The 19,723-nt window shown below is 55.9% G+C and overlaps 4 protein-coding genes across 4 annotated transcripts; all 4 read left to right on the top strand.

Moving 5' to 3' along the window:
* The first annotated feature begins 8,837 nt into the window (after nucleotides 1-8,837).
* Nucleotides 8,838-9,443, top strand: LOC146526560 (histone H4). The gene has a single exon (XM_085207014.1). It carries the CDS (start codon nucleotides 8,907-8,909, stop codon nucleotides 9,216-9,218), a length of 312 nt encoding a protein of 103 aa, XP_085063140.1. The 5' UTR covers nucleotides 8,838-8,906; the 3' UTR covers nucleotides 9,219-9,443.
* A 1,706-nt stretch (nucleotides 9,444-11,149) lies between these two features.
* LOC146526561 (uncharacterized) lies at nucleotides 11,150-12,236 on the top strand. Its single transcript, XM_085206988.1, has one exon. The coding sequence runs from the start codon at nucleotides 11,162-11,164 to the stop codon at nucleotides 12,023-12,025; it is 864 nt and encodes a 287-aa protein (XP_085063114.1). The 5' UTR covers nucleotides 11,150-11,161; the 3' UTR covers nucleotides 12,026-12,236.
* A 291-nt stretch (nucleotides 12,237-12,527) lies between these two features.
* Nucleotides 12,528-13,345, top strand: LOC146526562 (histone H2A). Its single transcript, XM_085206990.1, has one exon. It carries the CDS (start codon nucleotides 12,864-12,866, stop codon nucleotides 13,236-13,238), a length of 375 nt encoding a protein of 124 aa, XP_085063116.1. The 5' UTR covers nucleotides 12,528-12,863; the 3' UTR covers nucleotides 13,239-13,345.
* Nucleotides 13,346-13,918: 573 nt separating this feature from the next.
* LOC146526563 (histone H2B) lies at nucleotides 13,919-14,664 on the top strand. Its single transcript, XM_085206989.1, has one exon. The coding sequence runs from the start codon at nucleotides 14,030-14,032 to the stop codon at nucleotides 14,402-14,404; it is 375 nt and encodes a 124-aa protein (XP_085063115.1). The 5' UTR covers nucleotides 13,919-14,029; the 3' UTR covers nucleotides 14,405-14,664.
* The last annotated feature ends 5,059 nt before the right edge of the window (nucleotides 14,665-19,723 follow it).

A 19,723-nucleotide genomic window follows, 5' to 3' on the forward strand; every position in this document is an offset into this window, starting at 1 on the left:
AGTGCCATCGCTGCCAGGCGTTTCGGCACTCAAGCCATGGGTGCCACCGCCGCCTGGCTTGCGTAAGGTGCGGGGACGAGCACCTTGCGCGCGACTGCCCGCGGCCTCGCGACGAGCCTGCCACCTGCATCAACTGCGGGGGCGCCCACCCGGCGAACTTCACCGCGTGCCCGCAATACCGCAAGGAATACAGGAACAAGAGGGCCGGCACCGTGGCCCTCTCCCAATCGGCGCCCCGCCCAACCAGGGGCGCCCCACCGGCATCCACCACTATGGTCAACGCAGACGAAAGTGCGCCAACCCTGATGGCCCCTGCCAACCCCCCGTCGACTAGGGGCGCCGGCAGGAAACACGGGGAAGGTCGGGACCCTGTTCAGTGCGTCCTTGAGGGGATGAAGAACCTCCTCCTCAATGTCTGAGCACCTCCGCATTCTTTTCTGGAACGCCTGCGGTTTGAGGAGGAGGAAGAGGTTCCTCCGGCTCATGCTGCGCGACCAACAAATCGACGTCGCGCTCATCAATGAAACCCATCTGCCATCGGATTTCTCGGCCAACCTGCCTGGGTTCCATACTCTACGGCTGGACTCCACCACGGACACCCCTTTTCGAGGTCTCCTCATTGCGGTCCGAAGAGGGATCGTCTTCTCGCCGCTGCCCGACCTCGGCACCCAGTCCTTCCAATCGCTGGGTGTCGAGATCCACCACGCCTCCAAACCTCTGAGGCTCTTCGCCATATATCGCCCGAGCTCCCGTCCGCTGGTGGTCAGCGAGCTTCGGGCGATCCTTGACAGCACCACACCAACGCTGGCAGCCGGGGACTTCAACGCCAAGCACCCCGCCTGGCGTTGCTCCTTCGCCTGCCCCGACGGACGCCGCCTCCTGAGAGATGCCCAGCGCGCTGGATACGAGGTGGCTGGACCTGACCAGCCCACCCACTACCACTACGCCGATTGCTACGCACCCACCACCATCGACCTGGCGGTGTACCGAGGCCTGGAGACCGTGGACCTCGAGACGCTGCCCGACGCCTTCGGGTCGGACCATCAGCCCGTCCTGGCTACTCTCTCCGGCGGGCTGACCTTGGCCAAACCACCTCCGGCCCGAGGCCGGATCACCTGGGAGCGCTTCGAAGCCTCCCTCGCCACGAAGCCGACGCACATCCCCCCGCTCACAGACTCCGCTGCCATCGACAACCTGGCCGCCGACATCACTGCGTCCGTCCAGGACGCGATGCAGTCAGCGACGGCGCCCCCAAGCTCGCACTGCCTCACGCCGATCCCTGGGCACGTCGCCAAGCTCATCCGGCAAAAAAGGAAGCTTCGCACCGAGTGGCAGACGACCAGGGATCCGGCGATTAAAACGAAGGTCAACCAACTCATCGAGCGCATTAGGGCCGCGCTCGATGAGGACGCTTCCGACGCATGGGAACGCCGCATCCAAAGGGCAAGCGAAGACCAGCCCTCGCTCAACCTGCTCAGCCGCCAGTTAATGAAAAAGAAGCCGCCCACTGGTCCACTCCTCCACCCCGACGGCTCCCTCCGCTACTCTGCGGAGGAGAGAGCCGCGATCCTGGCGGAGCACCTGGCGACTACGTTCCAGCCCAACCCAAGTGAGCGTCCAGCACTTCACGCGCAGATGGAAGCGGAAGTGACGTCCCGTCTTGCTGCACCTGAACTTCCTCTGCCGCCGCCGCCGTTCATCTCGCCGACTGCCGTCAAGAAGGCAATCGGCCGGCTCAAGCCCAGAAAGGCGCCGGGTTTGGACGGCGTCACCAATGCGGCGCTCCAGCACTTACCTACGAAGACCATCGCAGCATTGGCCAGGCTCTTCAGCGCCATTCTGCGCCTGGGTTACTTCCCCCAGGCGTGGAAGGAGGGCCTGGTCGTTATGCTCCCCAAGGCCGGCAAGAACACCCGCCACGCCGACGCCTACAGGCCTATTACTCTATTGAGCTCAGTTGCCAAACTGTTCGAGAAGCTACTCCTTCCGCTTCTCCTGCCGCACCTCCAGCCGCGGCAAGAACAGTTTGGCTTCCGCAGTGGCCACTCCACTACGCTCCAGGTGGCCAGGGTGCTGCACTTCGCTGCAGCAGCAGCTAACAGGAAGGAGAGTGCTGCTGCAGCCTTCCTCGACGTCGCCAGCGCGTTCGACCGCGTCTGGCACCCGGGGCTCCTGTTGAAGGTGCTCCGTGCTGGCACCCCGCACCACATCGCAGCCATCATCTCCGCCTTCCTCAGCGGGCGCTCGTTCGCGGTGAGGGTTGAGAACGCCCGCTCCCACTTCCATCCGATTGCCGCCGGTGTACCCCAGGGGAGTATCCTCTCCCCTGCGCTCTACTCTTGGTACACCGACGACCTGCCAGTAGAAGAAGATACCATGCTCGCCTTATACGCCGATGACGTGGCCCTACTTACGAAGAGCCTCAATGCCAATCACGCCGCCGTCAAGCTCCAGCGAGCGCTCAATCTGCTGCCGAACTGGCTCGCGGAGTGGAGGCTCTCGCTCAACGTGGCCAAGACCCAGATCATCTCTCTGGGGCGCCACTTGAGCCTGCCTCCTCCGCTGAGCCTGCAGGGCCAGCAGATCCACTGGAAGCCCACCGCAACCTACCTCGGCGTCGTGGTTGACCGGAGGCTCTCGATGATGGGGCACATCAAGAAGGCCGCGAACGCGGCAAAAGTGGCGCTGCATTTGCTGCGCCCCCTCTTCAGGTCCCGTCTCCCCCTCCATTTGAAGCTCGCACTGTACAAGACGTACGTCAGGCCGCATCTCACCTACGCCGCCCCGGCGTGGTACGCCCTAGCGAGTTCCCGCCAACGTTGCCCTCCGGCGCGTTACCCAGGCTCCCTACTTCGTCAGGAACGCCACTCTCCAGCGTGACCTGAGAATAGAGAGCCTGGAGGATCACATCCGCCGGCTCGCGTCCAACGCGTTTCGCCGTGCGGATGTCTCGGACCACCTGCACCTTCGCAGCATCGCGCCGTGGCACACGCGGCCCCCTGACGTGCGTCGCCTTCCGAGGGATCTCCTCTCCCCCCCCCCTGAATCCGATCCCGAATCCGACTCCTGAGCTGCCACCTCGGTCGCTGGTCGCTTAAGCTGGGCCTCCCTCGGGGTAACCGAGGGTCTCACCCGGCTGAGCTTGACCGCCCAGGTGGCGCATAGCTCGTCCTTCCCTCTGAGTTAGTTCCCCCCCCCCCTGTGCCCCTGTCACATACGACAGGCGCACTCCTACTCCACTGGCTATATGCCTCTCCAAAGACGCACCCATAGCAATGGGTGGAGATTGAAGCAGCGATATAAGGGCTAACGCCCTGCAATCGCTTCCCGGCCCACGGGTCGGAAGTAAGAACACACGTCAATAATATGCGACATAGGATCGGCCCGTCCGCCGAGCGGTGAACACCTCTCTCGGCACGAGTCTTCTTACGGTCAAGAACTTGCTATTATTTCCTGTGAAATAAGCATCAAGTTTTGCCTGCGCCTCTGCGTTGTGATAGCCACCTACGACCCAGTGTAACCAGTGTTGAGTGTATAGTGTACCATCACCATCACCATCATAAGTGTACATCTGTCTCCATCGGACCTCGCGGTCCCGCTCTAGGGCCCGATGACTGCCGAAGCGGACGTATAGTGCATGCCATCTCGCTCACTCATCATGAGTGACCGAAAGGGAAAACGTCGGTCGCGTTCGCGCTCTCGCCCGCGCGCCCGATCGCCATCTGCCACCGCAACCGCCGCCGCGCGCACCTCTGCTGCGCCCGCCGTCGCTGCCTCCGCCGCGCCCGCTGCGCGTGCCGCCGCCGCCGTTGCCGCGCCCGTTGCGCGCACCGCCGCCGCTGCCGCGCCCGTTGCGCGCTCCGCCGCCGCTGCCGCGCCCGTTGCGCGCACCGCTGCCGCGCCCGTTGCGCGTGCCTCCGCCACCTCTCCCGTCGCGTTTCCCACGCGTGCCGCTGCAGGCCCCGTTGCCGCGCCCGCCGCGCAAGCCTCCGCAGGCTCCGCCGCCGCGTCTGTCGCCGCGCCCGATGCCGCGCAGGCTGCCGCGCCCGCTGCTGCTGGCTCCGCCGGTGCCATCGCGCCTCCCGCTGAGAGCGCCCGCGAAGTGACAGTGCCAGTGATATCGCAAAGGAGCAGACCCGTTGATAGGGGCGCCTCCCGACCCCGCCGCTCTCCTTCCGCACCCCCGCAAGTGGATCTGGAACTTTCTCCGCGTACCTCGCTGCACTCTGACATCATAGCCGTGGCCGAGCAGCAGAAGCGTGGGGTTCTCTCCCAATCACTGCTGGCACATATTGCTATGTTCCTCACTGATCAGGGTAGGGAACTGGACCGCGCACGCGCCGGCCACGGTTCTTCCGCAGCCCCGGACGCACCGACCGCCTTGGATATCAACCCAATCTCAATGACACCTGCGAGACGCCCACGCACCTCGGACGGCGCCTCAGAATTGACCTTGTCAACGCCCAAACGTTTGTGCGCTAAGCCCCTCCCCCAGCGCGATCCGCGCATATACAGGAGGATTGAAACAGCACCGGCGCCCCTCGCCGCGCCCAACGCCCCTGCATGTGCGACAACAGTACCGGCGCCCTCGCCGGCACCAGCCTCTACTACACCCGCTTCTACTTCATTCGCCGATGCGCTGCGCACCACTGGATCCAGCTCGGCAGCACAGGTTAGTGCATCAGCTTCTTTAGCGGGGCCACAACAGCCCCCTCAACCTAAACCTCGAATTCCCCCCTTGATTGTAGAGGAATTGTCTAACTGGACATTACACTTCAAGGCTCTAAAAGAACGCCTCGGCCATCCGCCGAATGCCCGCCCCTTCGGGAAAGGCATACGATTTTCCCCAAACTCAGCCGAAGAGTATCGAACTATTCAACGATACCTGTGTGAGATAGAGAAAGACCAACAACTATCTTGGTTCTCATACGCCCTCCCGTCCGAGCGTAGCCGAAAGGTGGCGATCCGAGGGCTGCCTGCCACCACCACGCCAGAGGAAATTACCGAAGCCTTAGGAGAGTTAGGCTTCAAGGCGGAATATGTAAGACAGATAAGGGCGAGAAGGGGGCGCCCTGGCTGCATATTTTTTGCTATACTGGCCAATACACCCGATCTCGTACCGGCCATCTACGAAATATCGGAATTATTATATATGCAGGGCATAAAAATCGAGCCATGGAGGAACAAGAAGGGCCCGGCACAGTGCCACCGGTGTCAAGGTTTCCGACATTCAAGCCACGGATGCCACCGGCGGTTGGCATGCGTGAGATGCGGCGACGAACATGCCGCGCGCGACTGCCCGAGGCCCCTGGACGTCGCCGCGACCTGCGCGAACTGTGGCGGCGCGCACCCAGCCAATCACTCGGCCTGTCCGCAATTTAAACGCGAAGTTCGCAACAAGAGGGCCGGCACGGTAGCCCTCTCTCAAACGAATACCGCGCAAAGGGCATTGACCGCTCCCCGAGCGGACTTGAACACAGTGGAAGCGGAGAGCGCGGCCACTAATCTCATGGCCCCCGCCAACCCGCACACTGTTGTCGGAGGAAGACGACCCAAGAAGAGAGGGGGCAAGAGGACGAGGAGGCAAGAGGAGCAAGCCAGAGCCTCGTCCGCCGACCCCGCGGCCTCTACCTTACCTAAACCCGCGGCTGCAGCACCCGCTGTCGATACCGCCGCAACTACAGACGCACGACAGACGCAACCTGCACATATCGCCATAGACAGGGCTCTTGACACCCTCAAGAACGTTCTCCTCGCCTTGAGGGCGGGTCAAGACCCTATACAGTGCGTCATGGAGGGCATGAAGAATCTTCTTTACATTCACGCCTGAACTCAAAATAATCTATTGGAACGCCCGGGGATTGCGGAGGAGTATGCCCGCTCTCCGTTACATATTGCACACGCACAACATAGACATTGCGCTTATTAACGAAACCCACTTACACGCTACTCTGTCTGCCAACATAGCGGGTTTTAACGTCCTGCGGTTAGACTCAACCCGCGAGAAGCCTTGTAGAGGCCTACTTGTTGCGACCCGCAGGGGTATGGCCGTACAACCACTCCCTGTCATCGACACTCATTCACTTCAAGCCTTGGGGGTTGAATTTCATCACGACAATAAAACCATGAAGGTATACGCCACCTACCGCCCGAGCAACGTACGCCTGGACGTTAACCAAGTGCAGCAGCTTCTCTCCAGTGACTCCCCGACGTTGATTGCGGGGGATTGGAATGCACATCACACTGCCTGGGGATGCAGCTCCACCAACACGGCAGGGAGGGCCCTCTTCCGCGATGCTCAAAGGTGCGGATACGAAGTCGAGGGCCCCGACGAACCCACGCATTACTCTGACACCAGTAGTTACGTCTCCTCTACTATTGACCTGGTCGTACACCGAGGACTGGATAGCATTGACCTGGAGGTACTTCCCAACGCCTTCGGCTCAGATCACCAGCCGGTTCTGGCCACCATCGCGGGCGAAAGAACGTTCGCTAGAGGCCCCCCTGCAAGGGGACGCGTTGACTGGGAACTTTTTGAGACAGCGCTTCAATCGGAATCTTCGCCGTGCATTGAACCACTCGTCGACGCCGCCAGCATTGACCGTCTCGAAGGCAACATAACGAGACAGATCCACAGTGCATTGACCTCCGCCACCATCCCACATAACTCGCGCGGCCGACCTCCTCCCTCGAAAAAGATTCTCGCCCTCATTGCGGAAAAAAGGAGGACGCGCTCTGAGTGGCAGAGGACGAGATATCCGCCTTTAAAAACCAAACTTAACGGCCTAGTTGAACGCATCAAGGCCGCGCTTGAAGAACGCGACAGCGCAAGTTGGGAGAAGCGTATCGATAACGCCAGCTGCGATCAACCCTCTTTCCACAAACTGAATCGTCAGATTATGAGAAAAAAGCCTCCTGCCAGGCCGATTATACACAGCGACGGCACCCTCAGATACACCGCGGCGGAGAGAGCCGACCTATTGGCCGAACACCTGGCCAATCAATTTCGGCCAAATCCGAGTGAGTGTCCGGACCGCCATGCCGAAATTGAAGCCGAAGTGGAGGCGCTTCTCACATCGCTGGCCACATGTGACACACTACCACCACCCCCGCACTTCTCTCCATCGAGTGTGAGGAAAGCGATCCGGGGCCTAAAACCAAAGAAGGCCCCCGGGATCGACGGAGTGCCAAACACAGCCTTCAGACATGTCACTGCAAGATTAATTTCCGCCATCGCCAGACTCTTCAGTGCCATCCTTCGCCTGGGCCACTACCCACAGGCGTGGAAGGAGGGGTTAGTAATTATGATACCCAAGCCGGGTAAGAACCCACAACGCCCAGACGGCTATCGACCTATCACCTTACTCAATACTATAGCCAAACTGTTCGAGAAGCTTCTCCAACCGCTTCTCCTGCCGCACATACAACCGCGGCCCGAACAGTTTGGCTTCCGAAGCGGTCACTCCACTACACTGCAAATCGCCCGAGTACTTCACTTTGCCGCGGCAGCTGTGAACAAAAAGGAGAGTGCAGTCGCAGCCTTCCTGGATGTCGCCAGCGCCTTCGATCGAGTTTGGCATCCAGGCCTGATTTTGAAAATCCTCCGCGCCGGCACTCCATACCACATAGTGCGTGTCATAGCCGCCTTCCTCCACGGCAGGACGTTCAAAGTCAGAGTGGAGAGTGTAGTATCTAGCAGCCACCCGATCACAGCCGGGGTACCACAGGGCAGTATACTCTCTCCTGCCCTATACGCGTGGTACACAGACGATATCCCATTAGAACAGGGCTCGACGTTGGCCCTCTATGCCGACGCCTTACTTACACAAAGCCTGAATCCGGAGCACGCCGCAGTGAAACTACAGCGCACACTCAACTTACTGCCCGACTGGCTATCTGAATGGAGGCTAACTATAAACGTGTCGAAGACCCAGGCGATCGCGTTTGGGAGCCGCCGAAAACCACCGCCGCCGCTGAATCTGTTCGGCCAACAAATCTCCTGGTCGAACGACGCCACCTACCTTGGCGTCATCATCGACCGCCGGATGTCAATGTCTAGACAAGTCAAGAAAGCCGCCAACGCCGCCATAACGGCGCTCTTCATGCTATGCCCGCTTCTCCGCTCGCGCCTACCTCTACGGGCTCGACTGGCATTATATAAAAGTTTCGTGAGGCCTCACCTCACTTATGCAACCCCGGCCTGGTACGCGCTCGCAAGTGCGCCCCAGCGCAAGGTCCTGCAGGTGGTCCAGAACGTCGCCCTCCGGCGCGTTACCCAGGCTCCCTACTACGTACGCAACGCCACTCTCCAGCGCGACCTTAACATAGAGAGCCTGGAGGTACACATCGGCCGGCTCGCGCGCAACACATTTAGCCGCGCCGATGCTTCGGACCACCTGCACATAAAAGATATCGCACCGTGGCACACCAGACCGCCAGACAAGATGCGCCTACCAAGCGACATCCTCACCTCACCTAATTCCGACTCCTGAGCTGCCCCTTCGGTCGCTGGTCGCCTAAGCTGGGCCTCTCACGGGGCAACCGTGAGTCTCACCCGGCTTGGCTGACCGCCCAGGGGGCGCCAAAGCTCATCCTTTCTCAACGAAAATTTCCTTCCTCACCCAAATTTAACCCCCACGTTAACCCACTCTCCCCCTTGGCTCCAAGGCCATCTCATAAGGACGCGGCTATTGTAATAGTCGCCGCTAGAAACCACAGTATAAGGGCACACGCCTTGGCACTGTTGCCCGACGTAACACACACGTCGGATGTAGAAGATACGGTAATATAATATGCGACATAAGTTTCTACCGTACGTTCGCAGTTGAACATCTCCCCGTCACTCGCGAGGAGCGGAGCGCTAGAAGTAATACCAGAAGTGTGCATACCGCCGTCACATAGTCAACATGACCGGTCGCGGTAAGGGTGGAAAGGGTCTGGGAAAAGGCGGAGCGAAGCGTCACAGGAAAGTGCTGCGCGATAACATCCAGGGCATCACGAAGCCGGCCATCCGTCGTCTCGCCCGCAGGGGCGGCGTCAAACGTATATCCGGCCTGATATACGAGGAGACTCGCGGAGTGCTGAAGGTGTTCCTCGAGAATGTGATCCGCGACGCCGTCACGTACACGGAGCACGCCAAGAGGAAGACCGTCACCGCCATGGACGTCGTGTACGCCCTGAAGCGGCAGGGGCGCACTCTGTACGGCTTCGGCGGTTAATATTTTAACCGCCAACCGCCGAACCGAAGTGAAACCGACGAGAGTGTGAGAATTTAGTGAGTGTGTGTGTTTGCGTTCGGGCGCGCGAGCGCGGTGGTCAGTCGGTGTAATCGCGTCGTTTACATCTCGATTGTGTGTGTGATCCAGCTCGAACCAGACCGCATAATCTCTCTCTCTCTCCGTCGGTTTCACATAAACAAAAGGCCCTTCTCAGGGCCGCACAAATTTCAGAATTAAATAAAATTTATGTTTCTTAACCACACGGACGTCCCGGACGTTGACTTTATTAAAAGTTCAGCGCTCCGAGTGTGCACTACTAGTTACTCACTTACTATATTTGGTGGATATGGACTGGACCGAACCGAACAATATGTATTTAGTATGAATAACATCCAAGTAGCTCTAACTCATAACTGTGGTAGGTAGGTAGGTAATGTAAGTATTGAAAATGTGTATGTGTGTGACATGTTGATATATTTTGCTACACACTGCACACTCACTGTACTACTACTACTACTACTACTACTACATACATATTCATGTTGTAACCAAAGCGCACAGTTTATACTTAAGAGATGTAGCGAGCGAGCGAGCAAGTAGGCAGGTAAGTAAGTTATAAAGTTATATCCATCCGTATTATGATTGTGTAGGGAGGGTATTGCACAAGTATTAATATTATTTATAAATATCAATTGTTAGTTAAAACGCTACGCTATAATATCAGCGCGCCCTGAATTTATTCGCTACAAATGCAATTGTGAAATTATGTTCCACCAACGTAGCGTAGCGGAAATATATAATAAAGGAGTTCAATTCATTAAATCTCGTATCATTAGCATATCACCCTGTGATGCTATAGCCCACAAGTGTGATGTATGTATCTATTATATATGATACATTGTGTATGTATATTATTAATATTTGATTGATTATGCACGGTCGGTCGTCCGTAACGAACGAAAAAGTAAATCATTACAATTAATTAAATGAGAATATATATATATATATATATATATATATATATATATATCATAGCAGCATCATCCGTCACGTGACGCTCGTCTCCTTCTGTATGTACGAAATGGACTGATCACTACTACGACTACGACTACGACGACGACAACGGCGGCGAGTACGATGTGCACATGATTATATATTGAATATATTATTATTTTGTTTGGTATTAAAGTTAAAATCTTGATAGAGGGAAGAAAAGTAAACATTAAGAATTATATATATCTTAATAATATATATATATATATATGCACACACACACAAACACACACACTCACCCCTGTAAACACTCCGCGTACTCGACAACGGCGGCCGCGGTGGACCGTCGCTCAGCGAGGGCATCGGGTGTTTTACGATGCTCCACTTGGAGGTCCCCGAGGGGGTCGACGGACCGTCGCACGGCGATCTTTCGATATCTCCGGGCGGGCGGGTATTCTTCGCTTTCGATCTGTCGAAACGGAAAATCGTTTCAATAAATTTTTATAGAGAAAAATAACTTTTAAACACGACCGGAGGTACGCACGTAGCACTTCGACGTATTCGACAGCTCGTGATTCCGTCAAATCAACGCGTGTCGTGGCGCTCGGCCCGCGAGCCGGTCGACGGGTTCACGGACGAGGCCCTCACGGGTGGCGGGTCCCTCTCAACATCTGAAATAATGTAAAAATTATAATTTTCTAGACGCCTGTTAGTGAAAAGTTTCGAGCGTTCGTACGAGAAAATGTCCAGCGACACCGCGGCTCTCCTCACGGTATCGCTACCGCTCTTACTGCCACTAGCGACCTCTGCCACGCCAGTACAACGTACAACGTATATATCAATATAAACTATACTTTCCGCGTTCATAACAATTTATTGCTCTTTGTGAGTGATCGTGTGCGTGCGTGTGCGTGTGCGTGTAATAAATAATAATAATAATAATAATAATAATGGCCGACGCAGCAGTAGCATCAGAAGCTCCCGCACCCGCCACCCCGGCGAAGAAGCCCAAGTCAGCGGTCGGCGCCGCCGCCGCTGCCGCCGCCGCCAAGAAGCCAAAAGCGAAACCGACCCACCCCAAAACCTCCGAGATGGTCAACAGCGCCATCAAGGAGCTCAAGGAGCGCAGCGGTTCGTCTCTGCAGGCTATCAAGAAGTACATAGCGGCCCAGTACAAAGTGGACGCCGAGAAATTGGCCCCGTTCATCAGAAAATATCTAAAGAGCGCCGTCGAGTCCGGTGCCCTGATACAGACCAAGGGCAAGGGCGCTTCTGGCAGTTTCAAACTCGAGTCCAAGTCGTCCGCTTCGAAGAGCAAGCAGTCTGCGGCCGGCGGCGCCGGCAAGGGATCCTCCGCCGCAGCTTCCGGCGCATCGTCGTCGTCGGCCTCCGCCTCGTCTAGGTCGAAGAAGAAGAAGGCGTCCGGAGCTCCCGCCGCGGCGTCCGCAGGCGGCAGGGCCGGCAAGAAGGGGGCCGCAGCAGCAGCAGCAGCGGCAGCAGCCGCCGCCGCCGCCGCCGCCGCCGCAGCGTCCTCGCCGTCCAAGTCCAAATCGAAGACGACAGTGAAGGACAAAAAGGCGGCCGCCGCGAAGAAGAAGCCCGCCGCCACGGCAGCCAAGAAAGCCGCCGCCGCCGCATCCTCCGCTTCGAAGGCGAAGGGCGGAGCCGCCGCCGCCACCGCCGCCGCTTCTAAGGCGAAGAAGACCGCCAAGCCGCCGACGAAGAAGCCCAAAGCGCCCAAACCAAAGAAGGCAGCCACGCCCAGAGCCAAGCCGGCGGCTAAGAAGGCCGCGTCCGCCACGCCGAAAAAGTGAATAAATAAAATAGACATATATCTATCTATATACAATTGCTAAACGGACGTTAAATAACGCGCACTACACGAGAATAACTCGTGGCGAGTGTTGTGTGTGTGTGTGTTGTGTGTATGTGTGACGACGATAGGTAGGTGTATATACGTATATATATGTATATATACATGTGCAACGGTAGCACGACAAAAAGCCCTTCTCAGGGCTAACAAAACTTTCCAAATACGCCATACATACATATGTTGTATCAATGAACGGTGGTACAGTTTCTTCTACGACGAACGTCTCGTGTGCTACGAAAATTTATATTATATAATATAATCAATTAAATCAATCAATATATTCACAGTATCATGAGTGATTGGTAAGTCGGTGAATCCACTATTAGATTACTCAATTCTCAATATTCATTCAAAATTAGTGTCACAAATAATAAACTCGCACTTCATTAACAATATAATTTTGTGACCAATTGTTGTATGGTCTTGAAAAAAAAAAAAAAAAAAAAAAGAAAAAAGTATATATATATTAAGTGTATATATTGTTATCTGTATTATATATATTTACTATAGTATATTTTTATTATCCGTTTCTAGGCTGAACAGCTAGCTAGCTTTCTGTTTACTTCGGCGATTGTCGTGCATCGTCGTGCGTCGTCGTACACCGTCGCGCATCGTCGTTGTACACCGTCGTGCATCGTCGTGCATCGTCGTGAGCGATCGTCTACGAGAACGCTCGCTCGTGTCCCCGCTCAACGTGCGCGCGATACACGAGTACTTATTTCAAAAAACGGGCTTTTTTTTAAATATTGTCTTTCAAATTCATCTAACTATCGTTCAACATGTCGGGTCGCGGTAAAGGTGGCAAAGTGAAGGGAAAGGCAAAGTCTCGTTCCAACCGTGCCGGACTTCAGTTTCCAGTGGGGCGTATACACAGGCTTTTGAGAAAAGGCAACTACGCCGAACGCGTGGGAGCCGGTGCACCGGTCTACCTGGCCGCCGTGATGGAGTATCTGGCCGCCGAAGTGCTCGAGTTGGCCGGAAACGCCGCTAGGGACAACAAGAAGACCAGAATCATCCCGAGGCATCTCCAATTGGCGATCCGTAACGACGAGGAGCTGAACAAGTTGCTCTCGGGAGTTACGATCGCTCAGGGCGGTGTACTGCCCAACATCCAGGCAGTCCTCTTACCCAAAAAGACTGAGAAGAAAGCCTAATCCTGACACCCCTAGTGCGTGTGTGCGTGTGTGGGTGTGGATTTGGTTTTCTGAAATTTTTGGGTTTTTTTTTTTTTTGTGAAAAGGCCCTTTTAAGGGCCACAAAATATTTCCGTGAACGCTTCGAAATTGCATAAATTGTTTCATTAAGCGAGACGTCTTCTAAAACAAACAAAATATATAAAGCATGACACTACATAGTGTGGACGGTCATGAATAAGTATATATATATATATATATATATATATATATATATATATAACAATTTTAGGCACACATCAATTTCGATATTATAAAAAATTGTCTAACAGACCACACACACACACACACACACACACATAATATACAGGTGGAAGAGGCAGCGCTTCTTTTACTGAAACTGCATATAACATAACATATCACATAACTTCAGGGTAAGTTATTTTTCTTTATAGGGCTTTTATAGAGTAGTTGAAACTGTGGTGGTTTCATTTAAAGTGGTGCTGACAATTCCATCCTGTATAATTTTTAATTTCCTACATGTATCTTATAAATTTCAAATTTAAAAGTATACGAATGATAATATGTTCGTGGGGGGGGGGGGGGAGGTGGTTTTGATGATTGTGACGTGTGTACACGTACTTGGTCAATTTCGTCTCTTAAAGGCTGGCGCGCGTCGTAAGCGCTTGTGCGTCCACAGAACGGAATGACTACCGACCCGGATCCGACGAAATTTTTTAACCGACACCGTCGTGCACGCAGAGAGTGTGTACCTTTCTCATCGATAGTACTAATTACAAACCTTTCTTATCATGCCGCCCAAGACTAGCGGAAAGGCCGCCAAGAAATCCGGCAAGGCCCAAAAGAACATCTCCAAGTCGGACAAGAAAAAGAAGAAGCACAAGAGGAAGGAGAGCTACGCCATCTACATCTACAAAGTGCTCAAACAAGTCCACCCGGACACCGGAATCTCCAGCAAGGCGATGTCCATCATGAACTCGTTCGTGAACGACATTTTCGAGCGTATCGCCGCCGAGGCGTCGCGACTCGCCCACTACAACAAGAGGTCCACGATCACGTCCAGGGAGGTGCAGACCTCCGTGAGGCTCCTGTTGCCCGGCGAGTTGGCCAAGCACGCCGTCAGCGAAGGCACCAAAGCCGTCACCAAGTACACGAGCTCCAAGTGAAGTGGTCCGTCGAAGAGACGACAGTTAAAAATCGAATGCGCTCGCGAACGTGCCGTGTGACGATGTGTGTGTGTGTGCGCGCGTGTATCCGTCCGTGTTCTCGTGCTAAAGTGTGTGTGTCTGCACTGGTGCTGTTACACTACGCATCGACTACATCATCATCGTCATCATCGGTCGTCGCGCGCATTCTCAAAAGGCCCTTTTAAGGGCCACTATATGAGTCGTGTTTAAAAATAAAACAAAAACAGTTTCTCGCAAAACGTCTCCCTACCTACACCTAGTTCTAAGTGTAAATATTATTGTGTGTGAGCGTGATAAATTCAATAAATAAATAAATAAATAGTGTTACTACTCTCAGATGAAAATAATAATACATTAATAGACGCACGCACACGAATGACAATTAACTAGTGACATAATGTTAATTAAGAAAGAATAATACAATAATCATTATCGTCACCACATAACGATAATTAATCCTAATAATAATAATAATTATTATTATTTTTATGTACCCCCGTTAGAAACGCACGTAGCCTATTAATAATATTATTATAATGTCGTATTCATGTAATAGAACCTCCTAGCCAGCCAGCCAGCTAGCTAGCTATCTATCTAACTAACACACGAGTGTGTTAGTTAGTTAGTTAGTTAGATAGATAGATAGATAGATAGCACTGACCGACGCCCGATGATGCCGGGCCCGGCCGACGCGCCAACTACTACTGATGACTGATCTGATCTCTACTCTTCTCTTCTTCATTTCATTATTATTTCACTGCGACCGACGCATAGTCACAGAAGACGTACACGGCACGGCATCGACGAGGCACTCTCACCGCCCGACGCCCGACTCGCCACCGCACCGCGTGCGAAAGGGACGGCACGTGCCCCGCCCCTCCCCCCCCTGATGTTTTATAAGGCGCCGCCGCGCCCCGCTTTTTTTTTTTCAGGATCGGCCCGTCCGCCGAGCGGTGAACACCTCTCTCGGTACGAGTCTTCATACGGTCAAGAACTTGCTATTATTTCCTGCGAAATAAGTACCAAGTTTTGCCTGCGCCTCTGCGTTGCGATAGCCACCTACGACCCAGTGTAACCAGTGTTGAGTGTATAGTGTACCATCACCATCACCATCATAAGTGTACATCTGTCTCCATCGGACCTCGCGGTCCCGCTCTAGGGCCCGATGACTGCCGAAGCGGACGTATAGTGCATGCCATCTCGCTCACTCATCATGAGTGACCGAAAGGGAAAACGTCGGTCGCGTTCGCGCTCTCGCCCGCGCGCCCGATCGCCATCTGCCACCGCAACCGCCGCCGCGCGCACCTCTGCTGCGCCCGCCGTCGCTGCCTCCGCCGCGCCCGCTGCGCGTGCCGCCGCCGCCGTTGCCGCGCCCGTTGCGCGCACCGCCGCCGCTGCCGCGCCCGTTGCGCGCACCGCCGCCGCTGCCGCGCCCGTTGCGCGCACCGCTGCCGCGCCCGTCGCGCGTGCCTCCGCCACCTCTCCCGTCGCGTTCCCCACGCGTGCCGCTGCAGGCCCCGTTGCCGCGCCCGCCGCGCAAGCCTCCGCTGGCTCCGCCGCCGCGTCCGTCGCCGCGCCCGATGCCGCGCAGGCTGCCGCGCCCGCCGCTGCTGGCTCCGCCGGTGCCATCGCGCCTCCCGCTGAGAGCGCCCGCGAAGTGACAGTGCCAGTGATATCCCAAAGGAGCAGACCCGTAGATAGGGGCGCCTCCCGACCCCGCCGCTCTCCTTCCGCACCCCCGCAAGTGGACCTGGAATTTTCACCGCGTACCTCGCTGCACTCTGACATCATAGCCGTGGCCGAGCTGCAGAAGCGTGGGGTTCTCTCCCAATCATTGCTGGCACATATTGCTATGTTCCTCACTGATCAGGGTAGGGAACTGGACCGCGCACGCGCCGGCCACGGTTCTTCCGCAGCCCCGGACGCACCGACCGCCTTGGATATCAACCCAATCTCATTGACACCTGCGAGACGCCCACGCACCTCGGACGGCGCCTCAGAATTAACCTTGTCAACGCCCAAACGTTTGTGCGCTAAGCCCCTCCCTCAGCGCGATCCGCGCATATACAGGAGGATTGAAACAGCACCGGCGCCCCTCGCCACGCCCAACGCCCCCGCATGTGCGACAACAGTACCGGCGCCCTCGCCGGCACCCGCCTCTACTACACCCGCTTCTACTACATTCGCCGATGCGCTGCGCACCACTGGATCCAGCTCGGCAGCACAGGTTAGTGCATCAGCTTCTCTAGCGGGGCCACAACAGCCCTCGCAACCTAAACCTAGAATTCCCCCCTTGATTGTAGAGGAATTGTCTAACTGGACATTACACTTCAAGGCTCTAAAAGAACGCCTCGGCCATCCGCCGAATGCCCGCCCCTTCGGGAAAGGCATACGATTTTCCCCGAACTCAGCCGAAGAGTATCGAACTATTCAACGATACCTGTGTGAGACAGAGAAAGACCAACAGCTATCTTGGTTCTCATACGCCCTCCCGTCCGAGCGTAGCCGAAAGGTGGCGATCCGAGGACTGCCTGCCACCACCACGCCAGAGGAAATTACCGAAGCCTTAGGAGAGTTAGGCTTCAAGGCAGAATATGTAAGACCGATTAGGGCGAGAAGGGGGCGCCCTGGCTGCATATTTTTTGCAATACTGGCCAACACACCCGATCTTGTACCGGCCATCTACGAAGTCACTGAATTACTATATATGCAGGGCATTAAAATTGAGTCTTGGAGGAACAAAAAGGGCCCGGCCCAGTGTCACCGGTGTCAGGGTTTCCGACATTCAAGCCACGGATGCCACCGGCGGTTGGCATGTGTGAGGTGCGGTGACGAACATGCCGCGAGCGATTGCCCGAGGCCCCTCGACGTTGCCGCGACCTGCGCGAACTGTGGCGGCGCACATCCAGCGAATCACACGGCTTGCCCGCAGTACAAGCGAGAATTGCGTAACAAGAGGGCCGGCACGGTAGCCCTCTCTCAAGTAGATACCACGCGAAGGGCGTTGAGGACCGCTCCTCGAGCGGAAGTTAACACTGTGGAAGCGGAGAGCGAGGCCACCAACCTTATGGCCCCCGCCAACCCGCCCACTGAAAAAGGCGGAAGACGCCTTAAGAAGAGAGGGGGCAAGAGGACGAGGCGGCAAGAGGAGCAAGCCAGAGCCACGTCCGCCACCCCCGCGGCCTCCACTTCCCGCCAACCCGCCGCCGCAGCCCCCGCTGCAGGCGCCACTGCTACCACAACCTACACACGGCAGACGCAGGCCAGGACGCAGCCTGCACTTATCGCCATTGACAGGGCTCTTGACACCCTCAAGGACGTTCTCCTCGCCCTGAGGGAAGGTCAAGACCCTGTCCAGTGTGTCATAGAGGGCATGAAAAATCTCCTTACCATTCACACCCGAAATTAGGATTGTTTACTGGAACGCCCGGGGGCTGCGGAGGAAGATACCCGCCCTCCGCCACATGTTGCACACATATAACATTGACATCGCACTAATAAACGAAACCCATCTCAACGCCGGTTTCTCTTCAAATATCTCGGGCTATAACGTGCTGAGATTGGACACAACTCGAGGGAATCAACTCAGGGGCCTCCTTGTTGCGACCCGCAGGGGCCTGGTCGCTCAACAGCTGCCTGCTATCGACACCCAGTCACTTCAAGCTCTGGGTGTCGAAATACAACACAACAATAAACCAATGAAGGTATACGCTTCTTATCGCCCGGGCGGCGTCCGCCTGGACATTAACACTGTACGACAGCTAGTCTCTAGTGATACCCCGACTCTGGCCGCAGGAGACTGGAACGCGCACCACACTGCCTGGGGTTGTGGCTCCAACAACCAGGCAGGGAGGCTTCTTTTCCGTGACGCCCAAAGAAGTGGATACGAAGTAGAGGGCCCCGATGAACCGACTCACTACTCGGACGTTGGTAGCCACAACCCTACCACTATTGATTTGGTTGTGCATCGTGGACTTGAGGCCATCAACCTGGAGGTACTACCGGACGCCTTCGGCTCTGATCATCAGCCGGTCTTGGCCACCATCGCGGGCGAGACGACACTAGCCAGAGGCCCTCCAACGAGAGAACGCGTCGATTGGGAGCTTTTCGCAACCGCACTTCAAGCCGAACCTTCACCCTGTGTCGAGCCACTCGTTGACGCTGACAGTATAGACCGACTGGAGCGCAACATTATGACGCAGATACGCGGGGCAATGAATTCAGCCACTATCCCTCACAATTCTCGTGGTTTGCCTCCACCCTCGAAGAAGATCCTCGCCCTCATCGCCGAAAAAAGGAGGACGCGCTCTGAGTGGCAGAGGACCAGAGACCCGGCGCTCAAAACCAAGCTCAACCGCCAAATCGAGCGCATCAAGGCAGCGCTTGAGGACCGCGATACTGCCAATTGGGAGAAGCGAATCGAGCGCGCCAGCTGCGACCAATCTTCGTATCATAAGCTAAATCGCCAAATAATGAGAAAGAGGCCACCCGCCAGGCCAATTCTGCACAGAGACGGCGCCCTCCGGTACACCTCGGAGGAGCGCGCCGAAGTACTGGCCGAACACCTGGCCGACCAATTTCGCCCAAATCACAGCGAGTGTCCGGACCGCCACGCCGAAATTGAGAATGAAGTCGAGGCTCTATTCACATCACTGTCCTCGTGTGATACGCTCCCGCCACCTCCACACTTTTCACCATCATCAGTGAAGAAAGCGATCCGGGGCCTGAAGCCAAAGAAGGCCCCCGGGATCGACGGAGTGCCCAACAGCGCCTTCAGACACATAACAGGAAGACTAATCGCCGCTATGGCCAGGCTCTTCAGCGCAATTCTACGCCTGGGCCATTACCCCCAGGCGTGGAAGGAGGGCCTGGTCATAATGATTCCCAAGCCAGGAAAGAACCCGCAACGTCCGGACGGATATCGCCCCATCACCCTACTCAACACGATAGCCAAACTGTTCGAGAAGCTCCTCTTACCGCTTCTCTCGCCGCACCTACAACCGCGGCCCGAACAGTTTGGCTTTCGCAGCGGCCATTCAACTTCGCTGCAAATCGCACGAGTAATACACTTTGCAGCGGCAGCAATGAATAGGAAGGAGAGTGCTGTTGCAGCCTTCCTGGACGTCGCCAGCGCATTCGACCGCGTTTGGCACCCAGGTCTACTATTGAAAATTCTCCGCGCCGGCACCCCGTTCCACATCGTGCGCGTCCTCGCCGCCTTTCTCGAGGGCAGGACGTTCCGCGTCAGAGTGGAGAGTGCAATATCCAGCAGCCACCTGATCGCCGCCGGGGTACCTC

This window comes from Heliconius melpomene, unplaced genomic scaffold (assembly GCF_056956725.1).
Source record: "Heliconius melpomene rosina isolate 202511_hmr_F unplaced genomic scaffold, ASM5695672v1 ptg000026l, whole genome shotgun sequence".
NCBI classification, from domain to species: domain Eukaryota; kingdom Metazoa; phylum Arthropoda; class Insecta; order Lepidoptera; family Nymphalidae; genus Heliconius; species Heliconius melpomene.

Bases quoted from the DNA above. Each gene is read 5' to 3' on its own strand.
- LOC146526563 (XM_085206989.1), top strand. From the start codon at position 14,030: ATGCCGCCCAAGACTAGCGGAAAGGCCGCCAAGAAATCCGGCAAGGCC.
- LOC146526562 (XM_085206990.1), top strand. From the start codon at position 12,864: ATGTCGGGTCGCGGTAAAGGTGGCAAAGTGAAGGGAAAGGCAAAGTCT.
- LOC146526560 (XM_085207014.1), top strand. From the start codon at position 8,907: ATGACCGGTCGCGGTAAGGGTGGAAAGGGTCTGGGAAAAGGCGGAGCG.
- LOC146526561 (XM_085206988.1), top strand. From the start codon at position 11,162: ATGGCCGACGCAGCAGTAGCATCAGAAGCTCCCGCACCCGCCACCCCG.